The sequence below is a fragment of the Alexandromys fortis genome, unplaced genomic scaffold (assembly GCF_014885135.2).
Source record: "Alexandromys fortis isolate MF-2015 unplaced genomic scaffold, M_Fortis_MF-2015_v1.1 scaffold_174, whole genome shotgun sequence".
In the NCBI taxonomy this organism is placed as follows: Eukaryota; Metazoa; Chordata; class Mammalia; order Rodentia; family Cricetidae; genus Alexandromys; species Alexandromys fortis.
In genome coordinates this window covers 228,140-249,019 of record NW_026068063.1, presented here as the reverse complement: position 1 = coordinate 249,019, position 20,880 = coordinate 228,140, and the positions used below count along the sequence as shown (strand labels likewise).

Sequence of the window (20,880 nt, the reverse complement as noted above, 5' to 3'; positions counted from 1 at the left end):
GAGAGAGAGAGAGAGAGAGAGAGAGAGAGAGAGAGAGAGAGCATGTGTGCAGACATTTGTTTTTAAATTTAAGAAAAAATAGGGACAAAGATCTATCTCAGGTGGCAGAGTCCTTGTCCAGCATACACAAAACCCCAGGTTCCAACCCCAGCACCTCATAAACCAGTCATGTTGGGACACACCTATAGTCATGTATTTGTGTGATGCTCACAAGAAGAGGCAGTCAGATCCGATTATAGATGGTTGGGAGCCACCATGTGGTTGATGGGAATTGAACTCAGGACCCCTGGAAGAGCAGTCAAGTGTTCTTAACCTCTCTGAGTCATCTCTCCAGTTCCTGAAATTCTTTTTAAGAGTAAAATTTGGGAAGCAATATTTTGAAAACAATAACAAAATCAAAGAAAAAAGGCTTGGAAACCAAAAAAAAAAAAAAAAAAGTGCTGATACAGCTAAATATATTTATGGGGTACAATACAGTATTTCAATACTTTTCTATAGTATGTAAAGATCAGAGCGGGATTGCTGGCTTCCATCATCTCAAACATGCATCAGTTGTCAGGAACACTCAAAATCCTCTGGCTCCATCAACACAGTTGCTCACTGTCAATCACAGCTGCCCGACTGAGCGATAGGACACTAAAACTCATGCGTAGGAATTACACTTGTGTAACCATCCATCCTCTCTTCCCCTCTGTCTTGGTTACTTTCCTATCATTGCCACAAAATACCATAACCAAGGCAATTTCTAAAACAAAGCAGTTACTTTAGGGTCTTGTCATTTCAGAGGCTCAGAGTCTTAACGGCGTGGGGGCATGGCAGCAGGCAGGCAGCCGTGGGTGGGGCTGGCGCAGTAGCTGAGAGCTTATACCTTGATCCACAAGCATGAGGCACAGAGAGAGATGGAGACTGGGCCTGGCATGGGCTTCTGAAACGTCAAAGTCCACCCCCCAGTGGCACACCCCCTCCAACAAAGTCACACCTCCTAGTCCTTCCCAAACAGTTCCATGAACTAGGGACCAAGCATTGGAACAGCAGAGCCTATGGGGCCATTCTCACTTAAACCAGCACGTCCTCTAATGCTTGATAATATGTGCCCTGCAAACTCTTAAAGGGACAGGGACAGCATTTGGTACTTGTTCTTAATTGCTTTCAGTTGCTGGATCAACACCACACCCAAAAGCCACACTTGAGGTAATCATCCATCCCTGAGGGAAGTCAGGGCAGACCTCAAGGCACGAATGGAGCCTGGAGGAACGCCATTTACGGGCTGGCTCTCTGGCTCATGCCAGCTAGATTTTTCTCTATAGCCCAAGATCACCTCCCCACAGTAGGAGATGTGGTTCACCGTAGGCAGGGCCTTCCCTCATCAATTACCACAATATCCCATGGATTGGGCAATTCTGGGCACTTCTGTAACTGAGGTGTCCCCTCTTTCATCCCAGATGACTCTTAGTTGTGTCGAATTGAAAATGAAAACGACCCAGCAGAGTGCTCTTGACATCACATACATAATTAAAATCATGTGTGTGACAAACAAAATTGATTAAAACAACTCGGTGAGTATTATCGTAACAGAGGGTGTTGCTGCCGTCTAAAGTTCTTGGAGGGATCACACGGCTTGGCTTTTCTAGGTGCCTTCAGGGACACCGACGCCAAGCACTGGTGGCCACTTAGCTGAACAGCCAGGGAGGGATGTGTGCCCAGGGCGTGTGCTCTGCTATGTTCCAGTACTTGAGTTCCAGCTCCTTGCTGCTGTCTCCTGGCTTTGTGTCTGAACCTGGATGAGCTCGCCTATAAGATGTAAACAGTTCCTGCCTTGTCGTTGTGCTGTGAGGACTACTGAGTGCAACAGGGTTCGCGAGTGGCTAAGACAGTCTAGCCCAGCAAATGGTGAACGTTCCAAAGTGGTTATTGCTATGAGCCCCTCCCATCTGGAATCTAGTGTGCGGCTTTGCAGCTTCACATTTAATCTTCCTATGAAGTGACAGTCTCAGAAAAGGCTGCCTTCCATGAGCTGACCTTTCTATAAGATGCCAGGAACCAAAGGTTACTAGGAAGGAGACACGGGAGTGCGGGGAGAGGGCTCAGCCAGGAAAGAACTTGCCTTGCAAGCTTGGTACCTTAGAACTTGTCCACTGCTGCAAAGAGACACCGCGGCCAGGGCAACTTTTGGAAGAAAGAGTTTAATTAGGGCTTACAGTTCAGAGGGCGAGCCCATGACCACCATAGTGAAGAACATGGCAGCAGAGAGGCAGCATCGGAGCAATAGCTGAGAGAGAGCCTGTATCTTATCCTCAAGTAGAAGGGAGGTAGAAAGAGGCAGAGAGGCAGAGCGAGAAAGAGACACACAGACAGGCGCGCGCACACACACGCATGCACGCGCAAACACACAGAGACAGAAAGACAGAGAGAGAGATTGGGGATATTGTGGCTTTTGACACCTCAAAGCCCACCAACTGTGGGCCAAGCAGTCAAATACATAGATAGCCTCTGGGGCCATTCTGATTCAAGCCAGCACAGATGGAAACCTCATTTGGATCCCCAGAACCAAAGCTGTAATGGTGTGTGACTTCTACCCTAGCTCTGAGGAAGAAGAGACAAGGTGGCTCTCTGGGGCTTGCTGGCCCCGCAACCTGGTGTCCTTGACAAGGTCCAGACCAGTGAGAGAGCCTGTCTCTGAGAAACCACGTAGGGAGCCTGAAGAGAGAGATAGCTCAGCGGTTGAGCGCTAATACTACACTGCCAAAGGAACTGGGCTTGGTTCCCAGCACCCACTTCGGGCTGCTCACAATTCTCAGTAACTCTGCCTGTTGTGAGATCTGACTCCCCCTGCCTGTGTGGGCACCTGCACTCAGGTGCGCATACCCCCACACAGACATATATGCATTCACACAATTTTTAAAAATAAAAATAAATCTTAAAATTTTTAAAAAAGGATAAGATAGAGATTTTTTCCTCCGGCCTCCACATCTGCGCACACGCACACACATGCACAAATAAGACTTGTTCTTCTGCACTTTATGTACATAGTTGCGACCGATGTCATGCCCTTCTCAAGTGACAAAGGTTCTGGAGATGTTTGATCTTCTGTAGAACAAAAAGCACTGGATGGAATGTGTTGCCAGATTAAGGGAATAAAGATCTCTGATGCTCAAGGACCCACCCTAACTGAGGTCAGACTCCCCAAAGCTGCCAGATCGGACCTCCCCTTAGGAGCTCAAAGCAGGATAACACCACGCTCCAAAGCCTGAACACACAGCAAGGACTCTTAAGTATCTGCCAAATAAGCAAATTCCTTGGGCAGGGCGGTTGCCTCTCTCTCCCTCTCTCCCTTTCCAGAGAACCAAGCAAACTAAGTCCTTTCTCCCTCGGGTGGGGCACTCCCCTCTGCTTTACAGCCTTGTTTGTTTGCTGCCTTTTATTCCCCTTGGTGAAGACACAATGAAGGCCTCTGGGAAATACCCTGCTCCCTTAGTACTGTTTACACATTTTGCACCCCTGCGTCCCGGGCCTCCAACTGTGCTCCAAACTACTGGCATTCCCCAGTACCCTGCCAATTTAACAGAGAGCCCCGCTGTGGTGCGGGTTGACCTGCCCATACCTCTCCAGGCATTTCTCCAGTTTTTGACCCTCTGGACAGAAATCACAAGCTCATCTTCATTCTTTGCATATGTCTTTTGTTTTTGAAACTGCATCCATTTTGCCTTGAGTCTATAATGTTTGTCTTCTGTTTCTCCAAGGAAGTGATCAGCTGGCCAAGGGCAAAAGTCTCCCTCTGAATTTAACCAGATTCACCTCCGAATACAAACCGTTCTCTGAGACAAAGACATGAGACCAGATGTAAACACAGAGGTACCGGTATATGTGCGTGCGTGTGCGTTTGTAGTCAAAGGATAACCTCAGGTATTAGTCTCTAGGTATCTTATTTTTTTTTGAGGCAGGGTGTCTCCCTGGCCTGGAGTTTGTGGATTGGGCTAGACTGTCTGGCCAGAGAGCCTGGGGGATGTGGCTGACTCTGCATTCCTAGCACCGTGATTACAAATCCCTGCTACCGCCCAGCTTTTTTAAATGGTTCTGAGAACCAAACTAAGGCTCTCTTGTTGGCACAGCAAGCATTTTATCCGTCCAGCTGTCTCTCTAGCCTTGCTCTATCTACTCTTTCCGTTGATGTTCAAGAGTTTCCCATCACCTGGCTGGCCATGAATGGGCTGGGAAGACGGACAGCGCTGTGGTTAGACGCGTGGGAGGAAACAGACACCTCCATTTCCTGCCCTGCATGAACCTGACAGAATGTCAGCTGTTTCCTAACCTGGCTCTATCCTGCATTCGATCTTGGATGAAAAGCCTGATCACTTTCCTTTCCCAGAACTTTCCAGGGGATGGAGAGATGGCTCATTTAGTAAAGTATTCCCCATGCGCACATGAGGATCTGAGTTCCAACCCCCAGACTCACACGAAAAGCAGGGCGCATCTGTTACCGCAAGACTGGGGAGGTAGAGGCAACCAGATTCCTGTGTGTTCAGTCTAGCAATTGGTGAACCCCAGGTTCAATGAGTCAGTGTCTCTAAAATAGGGTGCGGAGTCATTGAGGACGATTTGGCCTGCGCACGCCAAATCGCAGTACTCAGAATTGCAGGCAAAGGGAGCTTAATCTGTTGTGTACCCCGCGAGAATTCTGTGAGCAACCTCATCAGCTTTGAGAGTGTCTCAACCTCTCCAGTCATGGACCCTCCTCTAACAAGACCACATCGGTTTCTTCCCTGATAAGCAGGGTTTCCCTGAGCGCTGGGAGGTTGGGCTGGGGATCCTCTGCGGGGTTCCAGGAAAGACTGGCATTTGAGTTGGCTCCCTTCTCAGCCTCCCCCGAAATACTTCCACAAGTTGTAACCTGGAATGCCTGTTCTCATAAGCCAGAACTATGACAAAAATTCAGATAAGCCAGTGCAATCCGGAGCACAGGTTCATTCTTGGTTGGCGAGGACGGCGGAGCACACGTTCGGCTTTCCTGCACCCAGCAACCTGCCGCACCCTCTTGAGAGGTATTTAGCACCTGTGAGCAGGATGGATTAAGGCAATCTATTTTGATGCACCGATTACAGTGTGGGGAGCACATAACTGAAAGAAGTCTAGGAAAGTTTGTATTCATGTTTAAGGGACTGAAAGTGAAGTCCACCTTTGGCGTCAAGTTCAACTGTCTTTTTTTTATTATCCTTTTTTTTAGTTCAGGAGTAGTGAGGAGTTTGACTTTGCTTTTGAATTTTTGTTCTGGCAGCTTCTGAGATAATAGCGTATAATTTACAGGAGTTGTCGGGGATTAAATGAGGTAGTCTGGTGACATTCCTAGAATGTGGTGGGGGATGGGAATGCAACGAAGTGGTACCCTGCCCACTAGGCAGGGCCATCCTCACTCATGCCAACATTTGGGTCTCTATCTGTGCCAGCACTGAGTCAGTAAGTGGTGAACTGAGTTGGGCACTGTTGGTTACAGGGACACTCAGCCTTCTGGGGCCGAACACAGACCTTCAAATGTGCTTTTTCTTTCTGAACTCAGTTTGGGATCACAGCCCAAGCTTCCCTCGCAGAATCTCTACGAGAAGAAGCTTTATTCAACGTCTCTGCACCAAAAACCCTCAGCAACCCATGAGGATTCCAGCTCCCCACCTCCCCCAAACTGGCAAGAACTTCAGGGAAATCACAGGACGATTTCTTGGCCACATGATTAATCCTGTTTGGACTGGTCCCGGAAGAGCACACATGGCTTAGCAGCAAGCAGCGACTTTCAGAATCTTACAACAATTAATTGTCTAACGGACAGGCCCTCGGGTACAGGCTTTGGATGAATGTTCAGAGAGAGGGTGGGGCCTGGCAATGGAGGGAGATGCCAGATGTGAGGACAACAGGCCTCTTTAGAATCCACGAGGACTTTAGAGGTGGCAAAGGGGGTTGGATTCTAATACTAAATCATGGCACATGACCCTAATAGAGTCAGCACACCACAATCACCTCCAGTCTGGCTCCCCAATAATGCCTCAGCTCAATGGTGTTGCTCATCCATATTCATTATTCCCAGACAAAACCCCTATAGGCTTCAATCTTGCAGCAGAGCAGCCTGCACAGCACTGGCCACATGGCCACCCCTTTCTTTACCAGGCCTCTTTCTTCGGTTGTACAGTTTCTAATATAGCACAACGAAGACTCTAGACAAGACCGAACAGCAGCTACATTTTAGGAGCACCTTGGGAACTGGCAGCCTACCCTTGCCTGAGAGGATGCTAGCCAGTCTCTGGCTTTCCTCGGATGTGGTTGGGGCGAGTGAAAAGCCATGTCATTTACACACATTGTCTCGCCAGACCAGAAATAGAACTGAAATACAGAACTGTATATATCATCCTAGCGCAAGGAGAAGTTTCAAAGATAGGCCTGCCAGGAATAGCCCAGAGTGCCATAAAGAGCAGCTTCGCCTCTTTGAAGCAGCGTGCTGTATAATTTCCCGAAGACTAGGTAGGTGTTGTCGGTGGAGAATTACAGAAGCCGAGGCTAGGCTCACCCGGCTCACACAGACCACTTCCTTCCCTCCCGGGAAGGACAGGGCTCCATCTCTAGCTCGCTGAGGAGCAGGTGATGTTTGGGATCAAAGGTAGAGCTTAGAATCCCCAGGGAAACAGACACAACTAGAAACGCAAGGCAAGAAATAAAACAGGGTAGGTTCGCTCCTGAGGCCCAGGCTGCTTTCAAACTCTCTGCGTAGCCCCCAGGATGACCTTGAAAACGCCTGTTTCCCCAACGCTGAGATCAACAGGTGAACATCACTACGCTGGTTTTTGCACCTTGCTGGGGATGGAACCCAGAGCATCAGGCCTGCAAGGCAAGGACTTTGCCAACTGAGCGCATTTAAGCTCCATTAGTCTTTTACAAACGCCACTGAGTCCTTGGCCTCAACCACACTTACACCTCAATGCTCACGGCGATGCTCCAGGTTAGGAGGTACAGCTTTAGATGCTGGACGCCCTGGGTTCCATCCATTCCCAGCGCTGGAGTCAAAAGAGGAAGGAGGCAGAGACAAGGCTGCTCGAAAGACAGCAGCCTTCGGTTCCCCTCCTCTACTCCGAGTTGTTTCGCCTCCCACCCGGGCTACCATCCATCAGGTCTGTCCCCAAGGATGGGACCCCTGGTTCCAACCTGTCCTACCGCCTGTTCCTCTCCTCCAGAGACATTAACTATTCCTCTAATACCCCGCTCTTTGGGCCCCTTGGCATCACCCTCCCGCTCCACGACATTAGTCCTCCCCCACCCCGCGCCCCTGGGAGGCGGGAGACATTCCGCACCCCTACCACCTGTGGATCCGGACTACTTCCGCACCCACTGACTGTTCCTGGGGACTTGGCCCCAACTAAGTTGCCCCAGCTTTCTCCCGGGCACTCGGGCACTCTCTGATCCCAGGCAACCCCCGCCTCCCTTCATCCGCTCCACCCCCCCCCCAGCAAATGTTGGTAGCCACTCAGGCCGGGACACTTACCTCCCTGCGCAAAGTGCCAGCACCACGCGCTCCCCAAAACCCAGAACAACACCGGCGCCGTCCACATCTTGATCTCTTTGGAGCCTCAGCAGCTAGTGGTTTTTGTGGTTGTGAAAAGACGGAAAAAAAGGCTTCACAACTACAGGCCCAGCCGGGAAGAACTCTGCAGGAGACTGGAAGGCGGTGAGCAGAAGTCCCGGAGAGTGCCCGGGCTTCCTTGGCTCGCGGCAGCAGCAGGAACAGCAAACTTGGCAGCGGGCAACTTCTCGGCGCAGACAGCATTTATGTCTCTCAACCCGGGGCGGGAGCGGGTGGGCGTCAGGTGGTCCCAGCCCAGAGATCTAGGACCGCCCCCGGACTCTGTTTGGCCAGCATCACAAGATGACCTCAGGCCAGGTTTAAAGTTACAGGGCCTCTCAGCCACTGGGGCTCAGCCCAGGCCAAAAAAGAAAAAAAAAAAAAAAGCTTTTGACTGTTCCACCACAGGAGAAAGAGGGGACACAGGCAGTAAACAGTTCTGATTTATAATTTTTCATGTATTTTTCTACTGTACTTATTATTCTGTTTTAAAGGGGAAAGCACAAAACCAACGTTTTTCTTTTTACTGGGCTAAAGGGAGACTCACATAGTAGCCGGTGTGGCCCATTCCTTGGTTTTAGAATCACACATTGGATTTTTAATTTTTTTTGTAAATACTGAATGTGAGGGTTAGGGGGAAAAAAAACGGCAGTGGTTTGAGTGAGTCAGAGGCAACTCGTGCTAATTAACTGAGCTCTCATCCAAGGCACGTGGATGTGTGGCTGGTGGGGTGCCTGTCCCCCAAAACTGGCTTCCAGTGTGATACTTGGCGTGTGGGTACCTGTCTAGGAGGGGTACTAGTCTGGCTGGGGCACTTGGCCTGCTAGGGTGCTTGGCCCTAGTGACTTACACAGTTTTGAAAGGCAGAGCATGTGACCCCTCCTGATACTGGGGACATTGTGGCTTCCCCTGGAGACGTGAGCAGCTGTGTCATCTAATGGGTGGCCACTCACCTGGAACTAAGAGTTCCAGTTTATCCATTTTAATCCCAGGATTTAACCAGTAATCCTCCATTCTTGGTTTAAACAATCTCTCCTCGGTCTCAGGGAGTGGGTATCAGCAAGAGAGCTCTTCTTCTTTATCCCCCTTCTAACCTGCTGGAATTTAAGAACAGGGATGGGGAGGTGGTCTTGACTCCGTGCCCAGATGCCATAAATTCCACTCAACAAAAGCATCTGAAGATGGGCCCTGAGAAGGCTCAGCCTCCAAACCTGGTGACCCATAATAATGAATGGAAAGAAATGACCCCCAAAGGATGCTTCTGACCAGACAGTTCACACACACACACACACACACACACACACACACACACACACAGAGAGAGAGAGAGAGAGAGAGAGAGAGAGAGAGGATATAAAAATAAAAATAAATTAAAAACAGAACTTAAGGATGAAGGTCCTCAAAGTGTTTCAATGAGGGTGAAAATGGGCTATTTCCATCCTTTGGTCTGTGACCTGGTTCTAAATAGACTTCTTTTTTTTTTTTTTTTGAGACAGGGTTTCTCTGTGTAGCTTTAGAGTTTGTCCTGGCACTAGCTCTCATAGACCAGGCTGGCCTCGAACTCACAGAGATCCGCCTACCTCTGCCTCCTGAGTGCTGGGATTAAAGGCGTGTGCCACCACTGCCTGGCACAGACTTCATCTTAAGAACTTCAAGAGTAGACGTTTAAAATTATTTAGTGTACGTGTGTGTATGTGTGTGCATGCATATGCACATGTGTGTATATGATGTGTGTAGGGACCCATGACATGTAAGTAAGTGTGTGTGAGATCAGAGGACAGCTCTGTGGAGTTGGCTCACTCCTACCTTCACATGTATGTTCTAAGCCCAAATCCCTAAGGCTGCCAGCGAAGCCCTTTTGTTTCCTGAACCAAGATTATTTTAACAGCTCAGATGGTGGGGGCACACACCTTTGGTCCCGGTACGAGGCAGAGGCAGGTAGATCTCTGTGTTTGAGGACAGCCTGGTCTACAGAGTGAGTTCTAGGAGTAGATGAAGGATCCAGGAAATCTACCCCCTGCTCCTCTCTCCCTGTGTCCTAGGGATGTGTCTAGGTTGTAGAAGGCTGGTCTCCTATCTTCTTGTAGAGGATGGAGGCGGGGACAAAAGGGGAAACAGAATCCTGTTGGGGGTCCGGGGACGGGGAGAGGACTGGAAGAGTCTGAAATAGGTCTTCATGTTGGCCTTCTGAGTAACCAGGTGTGTGGCCGGCCCCTAGAAGGGTCACTGAAGGACAGGGTGGGGGAGGGGGTTACATTGCACAACAAGGCAAACAGCAGGTTAAGAGATACCTTAGCCCTGGGCAGAAAGATGCCCAAGAGAGATACAGAGCCATAAATCCAACTTGGCACCACAGGGGTCTTTCCCCCTTAGGACACAGCTTGTGTGAAGACTATGACTCAGCTTGTGTGGAGACTAAAGAAACAAAGAGGTAGAGACAGGCACCTTGAGATAACGCCCACAGCCCCACCATTTGTAAATCTTACCTTGCAATCTATCTGTTCTTCCAGTCAGCCTTCATCTAGGATCACAGCATTCAAGGAAAACGGTTTAGCGCTGATTCACCTGGAGGGCTGCCTAACACGCGGGTCACTGGGGTCACTCCAAAGTCCTCATTCACTAAAAGAAGGAGACCAGGGGTCCCACATTGAGAACCACTCTTTAGAACATACCACAAACTGTGTGGAGTCCTACAGAAAATGAATGGGGAGGGAAAACCAGTTTTTCTGCGGCTGATCAGGGCTGAAGCCTAGTCTTAATCCTGGGTCTTGAATACAATAGACGGAGCTAAGATGGCACAAATGGGATGGGACCGTTTGTCCTGGGAGATGCTGAAGGCTGGTGTTGGGTCTGGCGCTGGAAGCATTCTTTGAGGCCTCTGCCCAGTCTGGAGAGCAGTTGACTGAACTTTTGCAGGGTGCCTGGGAAGACACAGCGTTCTGGGGCTGAAACTCCTCCAGCTGACTCCCCCAAGACACAAAGCATCTCTGTGACTCCTGAATAGGTCATTTCTTAGGGCTCGAGCTGGACCAGGAATAACGTGAGGCTGTGAACTCACCACACCTCGGTTTTCTGGAAGGAGCCAGGGAGCCACATGAGCCCCAGAATCTGCATGCTAGCAAGCAGAGATTCTGATTCCCGCTGCCGAGAACTCTGCATACAGCTAGGATCTGAGCCTGGTGGCGGCTGTTTCTACCAGGGCCCATTGAGTTCCCAGTCTCTTTCTTCTCCTGGTGCTGTTTGTGCTCATCAGGAAACAGTCACTAAACACTAGTGTCTAGGAAAGAAGTGTTTTAAATGGCTCTGAGGGGACCGGTTTCTTTGACCTAAGACATAGATTTCTACACTGAACTAAGGTAAGCGTGGGGTCATTCTCTCTTCTTGGCCCACCTTCACCTGAGCCTGATTTATGAGCCCCCCAATCTGTGCACTCCGGGGAAACTGGATTTATTCGCAGTTCCACCCACGCACCGGCACTCAACATGGAGACGCCAGCCAGGAAGCCAGCTTCTGCTGTTCCATGAGTGGGGACCACCTTGAATTCTGACCCACAGGTGTTCTCTAAGTGCCAGAGTGCCAGAGTGCCCATTGCTCCCGTGTGATCTCCCTGATGCCAACTGCCCCTCCAGCCGTCAGAGTCATCTCAGGCCTCTGTCCCATTTGGACCGTACAGCAATCTCAGTCCCAAAGTCCCCAAAGAATTGTTGAAGAGCTAGGTAGGTACCTATTCTCCATCACAGAGTTGGGTAAGCAGTCATCCTTCGCTGTATGTGGAGGCGGGTTCCAGGGATGTTATAATCTATGGATGCTCAAGTCCCTAAGGACAGTGGGGCTTGTTGCAGAATTATTTCAACTGTGGAGAGGCGTGTTGTATTTGTTTCTGCTGCTTTTGTTAACAACGCAAAGACATGTAACATTTATTTGATTAAATAAAACTTAATCATTTTATTTGATCAGGAAGAGTCAGGAGGCTGAGTCAGCAACTAGCTGACAGGAAGTGGTAAGGAGAATGGTAAGAAGCGGTAGTGAAATGAGGGCTGTTTAGTGGGGGCTGAACAGAAGGATGCCCCTTTTTCTCAGGAGATAAGAGCAAGGAAAGAAGGTGAGCTGTTTGCTATTCAGCCTCTCTGAGCTAGCAGGATTTTACCTTAGCCTTTGAATCCCAAGCTCTATAGAAGGATAGAGCTGGGTTGGTGGTGCATACCATTAATCCCAACACAGGAGGCAGAGGCAGGCGGATCTCTGTGAGTTCAAGGCCAGCCTGGTCTACAGAGCTAGTTCCAGGACAGCTAGGGCTGTTACAGAGAGAAACCCTGTTTCAAAAAGAAAAAAAAAAAAAGGATAGACTTTTAGATGAAGTTTCCCTTGGTGGTTTCTGTAATAGAGCTGGTGCCTGACGGAACAGAATTTCTGTCTTGCTCCATCCTGCCCAAACCTCTGCTAGTAGCTGCAGACTTGCTTGCCAGTTGGGACAACAGTTGCTTAAGGTTCAGCCACTGTATTGAATGCAAAACAACAGGGGTTGTATTTGCCGGCTATGTTAACACATCCTTCCATGAGCTTAATGCACAGCTAGGTCACTCATAATAACTAATGTGATACCAATACTATGTGTTAATGAATAGCTACTGTGCTGTATTGTTTAGAGGCAAAGGGGAAGAGGAAAATGCCTGTGTATGTTCAATGCCCACTCCTAGGTATTGAGACAGTCTCACTAGAGCTCCGTCTAGCCTGGAACTTCCTAAGTAGACCAGTCTGGCCCTGAAATCATGGAGGTTTGCCTACTTCTGTTTCCTTTACCAAGGGATTAAAGGGGTGCGCCACTATGTCCAGCTCTCTAAATATTAATCTGTGATTAGTTGAACTCGTGGATCTAGGGGACTGATTGAACAAGATGTTGAACATGTTAAGCATTTCAGAAAAAGAAATACGGTGGGACTGGAGCTCATCAGTGAAGAGCGTTTGCTGTTTTTCTGGAGGACCTAGGTTCAGTTCCCAGCATCCAAAGGAGGAGCATCCAATGGAGGATCCAAGGAGGATCTGACGTCTTCTTCTTCTTCTTCTTCTTCTTCTTCTTCTTCTTCTTCTTCTTCTTCTTCTTCTTCTTCTTCTTCTTCTTCTTCTCCTTCTCCTCCTCCTCCTCCTCCTCCTCCTCCTCCTCCTCCTCCTCCTCCTCCNTCTTCTCCTCCTCCTCCTCCTCCTCCTCCTCCTCCTCCTCCTCCTCCTCCTCCTTTTTTTTTGAGACAGGTAACAGGGTTTCTCTGTGTAGCCTTGGTTGTCCTAGAACTCACTTAGTAGACCAGGCTGGCCTCAAACTCAGAGCCTCCTGCCTCTGCCTCTTGAGTGCTAGGGTTAATGGCGTGCACCCCCACCACCCCGCTTGCCCTCTTCTGATGCCTGCAGTCACTGCACACATGTAGGGCACAGACATACCTGCTGGCAATATACTGCCATATGACCCACGTTGAGGGCCATTTGTCATATCCCACATCCAGGCAACAACATCAGTCCTGCCAGGTCTGTGCTTGGAGGGAAGCATGAGGATTAAGAGACTAGAGACATCTACTAGAGTTGGGAGGGCATCCACTAAATACCGAGATTCACCTGGTGTTTATTTCTCATAGGCTTTATACACCCCAATCCAAAGAGGAGGGGGAAGGCAAGAGTCTTCTTTACCATGATACAAGGAACAAATAAATTACCTTCTCAGTGCCCAAAGCATCAAGTAACCACATCCTAGGTCAAAACATTCTGTTAGTAGCTACATCTTAGGTCAAACCTCCTGTTATAACCTTGAAGGAGCAAGAATAGGTCTGAACTTTCTGACCTTTAGTCAAGAGGGGACAGATCCACTTCTTTGGGCTCTCACACTATACATTATAAGAAATTTAAGAAATAAAAACAATATGGTGAATACTGGCTTGTAATTGGAAAAATGTTTTTTTGACCTGATTTGATAAAACTGACCATTAAAAGTTGTAAAGAATTTTATCAGTGTATTGTTATACATATATGCTGATAATTTTGATACAAGACTCTTTTCAGGTTTCTTTTGCCTTTGTTTTATTTATTTATTTATTTATTTATTTATCTCTTAACTAATTCATTCATTTATTTGGTGCCAGGGACTGAATTGGGACCTCATAGTAGACAAATGCTCTTCCGGTGAGCTACATGTTCATCCTCTCAGCTTTCTTTTTCTGTCATAATTTCAAAGTTGTGGCTTGCCTAGGATATGTAAGAGCCTGGATTTAGTCCTCAGCACTAAAATGAAGAGGAGAGGAGAGCAGAGAAGAGAGAGGGAAGAAGAGGGGAGGGGAAGAGAGGAGAGGGGAAGGAGAAGGAAGGGGAGAAAAGGAGAGGAGAGGGAAAGGGAAGGGAAGGGGGAGTTGTCGCCTGAAGGGAGAGGTGCTTGCTTAACTTATACAAAGCCCTGGTTTTCAACCCCATTGCTACATAAACTGGGTGTGTGTGTGGTACCCTCATACCTACAGTGTGATCCTAGTGTTTGTAAAGTGGAGGCAGGAGGATCAGAAGCTCGAGGTCATTCTCAGCTGCGTAGTAAATTGGAGGAAGCCCTGTCTCAAAGAGGAGAGGAAGGAAGTGGGGAGAGAGGGAGTTTGAGCCTAGTCATGGTGGCTCATGTCTTTAGTCACCATTAGGAAGGCAGAGGCAGGCGGATCTCGGAATCTGAGGCCAGCCTGGTCTATATAGTGAGTTCTAGAACAGCCAAGTGTAGGAGCCAGCCATGATAAGCTCAATAGAAACAGACCACCAAAGGAAGTTCTTTACTTCCAACCATTATCACCTGCCAGAGCAGGACTCAGCCATCGATAAGTTTAATGGAGGCCTGAGTCTCAGTAGTTTACCCTGAAGCAGTACCTGGTTGCGGGAAGGACCACAAATTTAGATTACCCAAGCACCATCCAAAGGAAATGCCTAACATTCCAACCATTGTAGTAGATAGGATCACCTGCCAGCACGCGTTCACCAGGACACCCCTAGACAAATGTCAGCCAGTCAGGGGTCCTGAACCTTAGAAATCCCTCACCCCCACCTTTACTACTATAAAAACCCAACTCTAACTGACCTTGGGGCTCTTCGATTATTCCAATACGCTGGACTTGTGGAGAGACTGAGTTTGCAAACTTGTATAAAATAGAGGCTCTTTGCTTTTACATATAGGACTCGATCTCCTTGTTGGTTTTGTGGGGGGACTTCATGGATCTGGGCATAACAAAGAAACCCTGTCTCTAAAAATCAACCCCTACAAATAAACCAAAAAAAAAAATCCCCACAAAAAGAGTTTGAAGGAATATTCCAAAACTCCCATATACCCTTCCTCTATATTAACCAACCTGCTTCTGTTCTGCCTTATTACACTCTTGTGACTCAGCAGTCTCTGCTCTGCCGTGTAGACGGGCACTGATGTATTTCTGAGTCACAGGGAGAGTCATAGAGACATTATGCCCTCTAGTCCTCAATTCTTGAATGCAAATTTCCTAAAACCAAAGAGCTCCTTTATAGCCACAGCAGGATTATCAAATTAAGAAATTTAATATTAAAACACTGCTCTTGATTGGGGAGTGAGGACTTATCGGGCATGGAGAAAATCCTGGGTTCGAGCCTCAGCGTGCCAGGCACGGTGGTGGTCACCTGAAGTCCGAGCTGGATCACGAGGCTGAGGTAGGAAGACCACTTGAGCCGAAGAATTTGAGATCAGCCTGCTCAGGGTAACAACACCCCCATCTCTAAACAACTTAAAAAATGCTTTTGTTAGCCGGGCGGTGGTGGCGCTCGCCTTTAATCCCAGCACTCGGGAGGCAGAGGCAGGCGGATCTCTGTGAGTTCGAGACCAGCCTGGTCTACAAGAGCTAGTTCCAGGACAGGCTCCAAAACCACAGAGAAACCCTGTCTCGAAAAAACAAAAACAAAAAAAAAAATGCTTTTGTTTTGCCTCTGGTCCATAACTGCTGCCCCGTCTTCCGAAGACTCCAGAACACTGAGTCTTTCCTTGTCTTTCATGAACTTGGCACTTGATGAAGACGGCAGACTAAGTGTTTGTGGGATGCCCTGACAGGCAGGCCTTAGCTTATGTCTGTAGGATGCCCCTCTGCGGGAGTCTGGGATGTTTCCTGATGACTAGATGTAGATGAGCCCTCCTGGCTGCGGGGCACAGGAGTGCCCTGGTATCCTTCTTACACATCACCTATTGAGTGCCTCCTCTGAGCCTTTAGTCAAAGCTTTTGAATTTAGAACACTCTACTTGGGTGGACCTCTGCCCCTAACAGTGTGCCCTTCCCATTGGCACCCTGGACTAAAGTTCCTTTTTTGTTTTCCCAGCTGGGGTATGGTAGTGCTCGGTCATTAAACCACACAGTCCTACTCCAGGTGCCTTTGTTTCCATACTGCTAGGTAAGATGTTAGGTAAGACGTTAGCTAGGTAAGATGTTAGGTAAGACGTTAGCTAGGTAAGATGCTAGGGATAACAGCTTGACCTTGTTCCTGGGACTGTAGCTCAGCTGACAGAGTGCCTGTCTAGAAAACACAAAGCCCCAGGTTGGATTCCCAGCATCTAAGAAGCTGGTTTACAGTGCACCCCGGTAAATCCAGCCAGCGCTTGGGAGGTGAAGGCCGGAGAATCAGAAGTTCAAGGTCATCATTGGCTGTGTAGCAAGTTCAAGGCCAGTCGAGGCTATAGAAAGAAAAGCAAGTTTTTGTTTTAGACGTGAGACTTGCTTTTCTTTCTAGAGTAAGATGGATTCTTGTGAAGGTTGGTGTTCTTGCAGCAGCTCGAGAAGGAAAAGTTAGAACCCTGAAACCTCTGCGTCATCAGCCCATCCCCACAGCCTGTATTAACTGTTGTGGCTGCGATAAAATGCCACAGACTAAAGCAGTTTAGAGAAAAGGGCTTAACTTACAGTTCCCGAGGGGCAGAGCCCATGGGTGGGGAAGGCGTGGTTGATCTTTTTATCCACACACAGGAGTCATTCACTTTGAGGGTGTGTTTTCTTTTGGGAAGGCGCAGTGTTCCAGGTAACCCAGGGTAGTCTTGAACTCACAAATGTGGACAAGGTTAACCTTGAATTCATGACCTCCCCTTATTCATCTCCCTTGTGCTGGAAACACTAGCACCCCATACCACACCCCATTTTATCTGGAAATGAGGACTAAATGCAGGGCCTCCTGCTTGCTAGACAAGCCCTCTACCACCTCCGTTACTTCTCCCGCCCTGTGACAGAGTCTTCGAAAACAGTCTTTGGTGTTTGAGGAGGGTCCCCGTGGCTGTCATAAGACAAGGAATATTGTGTGGCGTCTTTCTATGATCTATTTAAAGAGTTTGCTATCTTCTTGGAATGATGAGGACATTATTCAAATCCAGATCAGCAGGCCTCTGGGCTGTCTGTGCTCTGGGGAAGCCCTTGCTCCTCGAGGCGGGACACATTGCAACGGGCTTCACACAGGCTGCTCTGGTCAGCGAGGTGAACAGAGCCTTTGAAGAAAGGGGAGTGACCCCCATCTTAGAGACTCTAGGCCCTAGGCTGACTTCTCTCACTGCCCCCCCCCAAATTGCAAAGAGTCCCTCAGCTGTTGAAGGTTGTTGTCATAGCAACTCATGGTTTACACGCTACCTTCCCCCAACTGAAAGGAGAGCTTGTCTGAATCCCCATTGAATTCAGAGGTCTCTGATGATTTGGACAAAAAGTGTCGCTGTAGTAGTTTGGAATCGGAGTCCGGCTGGGTTTACTTTGTTATGGTGAATATTGAGTTTGTGGTTTTTGCTTTGAGACAAAAATCTCATCTTAGTCTGGAACTTTGGGTTCACTTGCTTTAGCCTTCCTGGGCTGGGATGATGCTGTTTACAGCCAGGCAAAGCCAAAGCCCAGTTTGAAAGGACAGACAAGCCCTGGGGAGGTAGGCGTTTGTCACAGTGCAGAACTCAAAGAGGGAAGACTCCTGTCAGTGTGTTCCTGGGTCTCTGCTGTGAAGACTCGGGCGTTTACATGTAAACACATGTGTGTATGTGAGGTTAGAAAGGCACGTGGGACACGCAGGACAGCAGCCGGGGCTACCATTTCCTTCATGGCTTCCTGGAAAGGTGGAAGCTTTGTGGACATCAGCCCTAGCCCTGTGCCCTCTTTGTTTCCCTGGGTGGAAAGTGGACTTGTGAGAATGAGCGTGGCAACGACTCTGTGTCCCCAAGGATGGCTGTCCTCCTTGAAGGAGCAACTGCGTACTGAAGGCTTGCTTCTGCCAGCAGCTGGCTGTCACAAGGACAGCTGAGTCCCAGTATCACAAACTGCATCCCACCCTGGAGGGTCCGTCCTCCCTGGTGCACCCAACGTCTTGCCCCAGAGATCAGGTCGTAGGCCCACAGGCTGGAGTGAAGGCCCTACAGTATAGCCCGGACCCTGCTGTTGCTGTTTTAGAACCTCTTTGTTAAGGGCCCGAGTCTGTTTTAATCACTGCTCAGGAATCTAATTCAAATACTCAGACTCACTGTCTGCCAAGAGGTGGGTTTGGCCATGACAGACAAACAGGAAAAGGCTTAGAAGTTAATAAAGCTGGGAGAAAAGGGCTTTGTGTGAGCAGGGTCCTTGCTACCCAGCTGCCTGCAGGCCCTAAAGTGAGCCAGGCCTCTTCTTGCTCTGCACGGCCCCAGTGTACTTTCTGGAGATGGTCACAAAGCACCAGGGGGCTTCTGGGACATATTATTCAAGTGATTTTTCTGTTTTCCTTCCCGGTGCAGGGAGTGTGGTCATCTAGTCATTTCTAGGATAAGGTCAGCATGTGCTACATAAATAAGAAGTATATGCAGGAATGTACTGGGCTCCCAGGACGTGCCGGGGGCCAGATTTTCAGGTTCCCATTTCTGAACCTCTTGTGTTTCAAAGAGATGGATGATGGGGTTGGAAACAGAAAATATAAGTAAAATTGATAATATAAAAAATAACAGAAATAATAGAAAATAATATGCTGAAGAAATGCATCAATGGAGGATATCAGCTTTATTCTGAGGGGTATCGAATCCCTAGAGAAGCACTGACCCTCTAAAGGGACTCACAGGCAGGGAGAGTCAAGGGCATCCATTTCAGAGTCTCAGCTAACCCGGCTCTCTTTTCGAACATGTATCTACTTCCCCGTTCTCTGCTTTTTTACCTCTGGGCTTTGCTATAGAAACACAAAGCCCTCAGATATGCTTGATCCTAGGACACAGTGTTGCTCCGGGCATGCAGATCCCACTCGGGGCACCAAAAGTACAATCGGAGAGATTGTTGTGTGCTGTGGTTTGGAAATTGTTCCCAAAGGATTCCTGTGTTGAAAATTAATCTCCTCTGTGAGGTGTGGAGAGGATAAACCGTTGAATTGTATCATTTAGAGGTGGGACCTTTGGAAGGCAGTTCAGATGTGCTTGTCAGGGCGGGGCCTCTTGATGGAGTCCTGGAGCGATTTTAGAACAGAGACAGCCTAGAACACACACACACACACACACATGTACAGGCACATATACAGACATCACACATACAACACACATAACCATACACACAAAGACATACGTGCTACAGACATGCACATCATACACACACTCGCCACACAGGTGTACACAGAGACAGAGAGACAGGCACACAATACACACATTCACAACACAGGTGTGCACAGAGAGAGAGACACACCCACATCACACACATTCGTCATACAGGTATACACAGAGAAAGACACAACACATACACAATACAAACACAACACAGGTGTGCACACACAGAGAGAAAGACACACACCACACACACACAGGCACCACACACACACTCACAACACAGGTGTGTTCACACATGCAGGTACTACATGTACACACATACCACACAGATGTGCACACACACCACATATGCGGGCACACACAGGACTGCACACATACTACACACACATACGTAACACATAGGTGTGCACATACACAGGCATGCACACATATCACACACATACCACACAGGTGTGCATGCACACACACAGACTCACATACCACACATGCACACAGTCACATACAGTTATCTGAGCACACATGTGCACACTAGCACACCCTGGGTTCCCCTGTCTTTTTGCAGATCATGTACCACTCTGGAATTCTGACATTAAGAAAGTCATCACTAGATACAGCCCTTGACTAAACTCTATTTCCCTAAAGCTTACCTGGGCTGAGGAATTGCCCATTGTTAGCAATGGAACACAACATTTGAACAGCCTTTATAGGCTTAGGGAGTGGAGTGGGGTGGGTTGTGTCTTTCTTGGCAAGTCGATGTCTCTGCTAAGTGTGAAATTCAGCTTTAAAACAGGGAATTTTTACCAAGGTTGTATTATTCTTTTTATTTGTTTTGTTTTTTATAGGTTTTTATTTTTTATTTATTTTTTATTTATTTATTTATTTATTTTTTTGAGACAGGGTTTCTCTGTGAAACAGTCCTGGCTGTCCTGGAACTCACTTTATAGACCAGACTGGTCTTGAAATCACAGAGATCTGCCTGCTTCTGCCTCCCAAGTGCTGGGATTAAAGGTGTGCACCACTGCGACCTGGTGGTTGTGTTCCTCCTCCCCATCCCGCTGCACATATAGGGTCTCTCTGTAGCTTTGGAGCCTGTCCTGGAACTAGCTCTTGTAGACCAGGCTGGCCTCGAACTCACAGAGATCCCGCTTGCCTCTGCCTCTCTAGTGCTGGAATTAAAGGTGTGCACACCACCATCCGGCGGTTGTGCTATTTTCAATGCAAATGGCAAGAGTGTCTATAATTTCCTTTACGTGTCTTCGCCTCTTCTGTGTCTTGGCTCTGGAATCTGATGACTGCTGCTAGTGCCCTGGTGGCCAAAGCAGAAAGGATGACAAGAGGCAAGGAAAGAGTGAATTTGGGGGAATATTATTTTCAGGTGTGTAACTTTTGTTTATGCTGTATCTGTTTAACTCTGTGAAGCTGTGTTACTGTGTCTGTCTAAAACACCTGATGGTCCTAATAAAAAGATGACTGGCCAATAACGATGCAGGAGCAAGGATAGGTGGGGCTGGCAGGAAGAGAGGATAAATAGAAGGAGAACCCTGAGAGAAGGGAGAAGGAGGAGCAAGAGAACAAGGACAGGAGAATATCAGGGGTCAGTCACCCAGTCACCCAGTCACCCACGGAGTAAGAAGGAAAGACATACAGAAGAAAGAAAGATAAAAGCCCAGAGGCAAAAGGAACTTGGGATAATTTAAGCTAAGAAAAGCTGGCAAGAACCAAGCCATGCTAAAGCCGGGCATTCATTACT

General features: G+C 48.3%; 1 protein-coding gene across 2 annotated transcripts in view; it reads right to left on the bottom strand.

Annotated features, from left to right (window-relative positions):
- Window positions 1–7,789, bottom strand: part of Pdpn (podoplanin) — a 31,065-nt gene extending 23,276 nt beyond the window's left edge. For both annotated transcript variants that reach the window (XM_050120376.1, XM_050120377.1), the window contains exon 1: window positions 7,517–7,789. In XM_050120376.1, coding sequence (XP_049976333.1) covers window positions 7,517–7,583 — 67 coding nt within the window. In that variant the 5' untranslated portion in view covers window positions 7,584–7,789. The remainder of the gene's footprint in view (window positions 1–7,516) is intronic.
- Window positions 7,790–20,880: the final 13,091 nt, after the last annotated feature.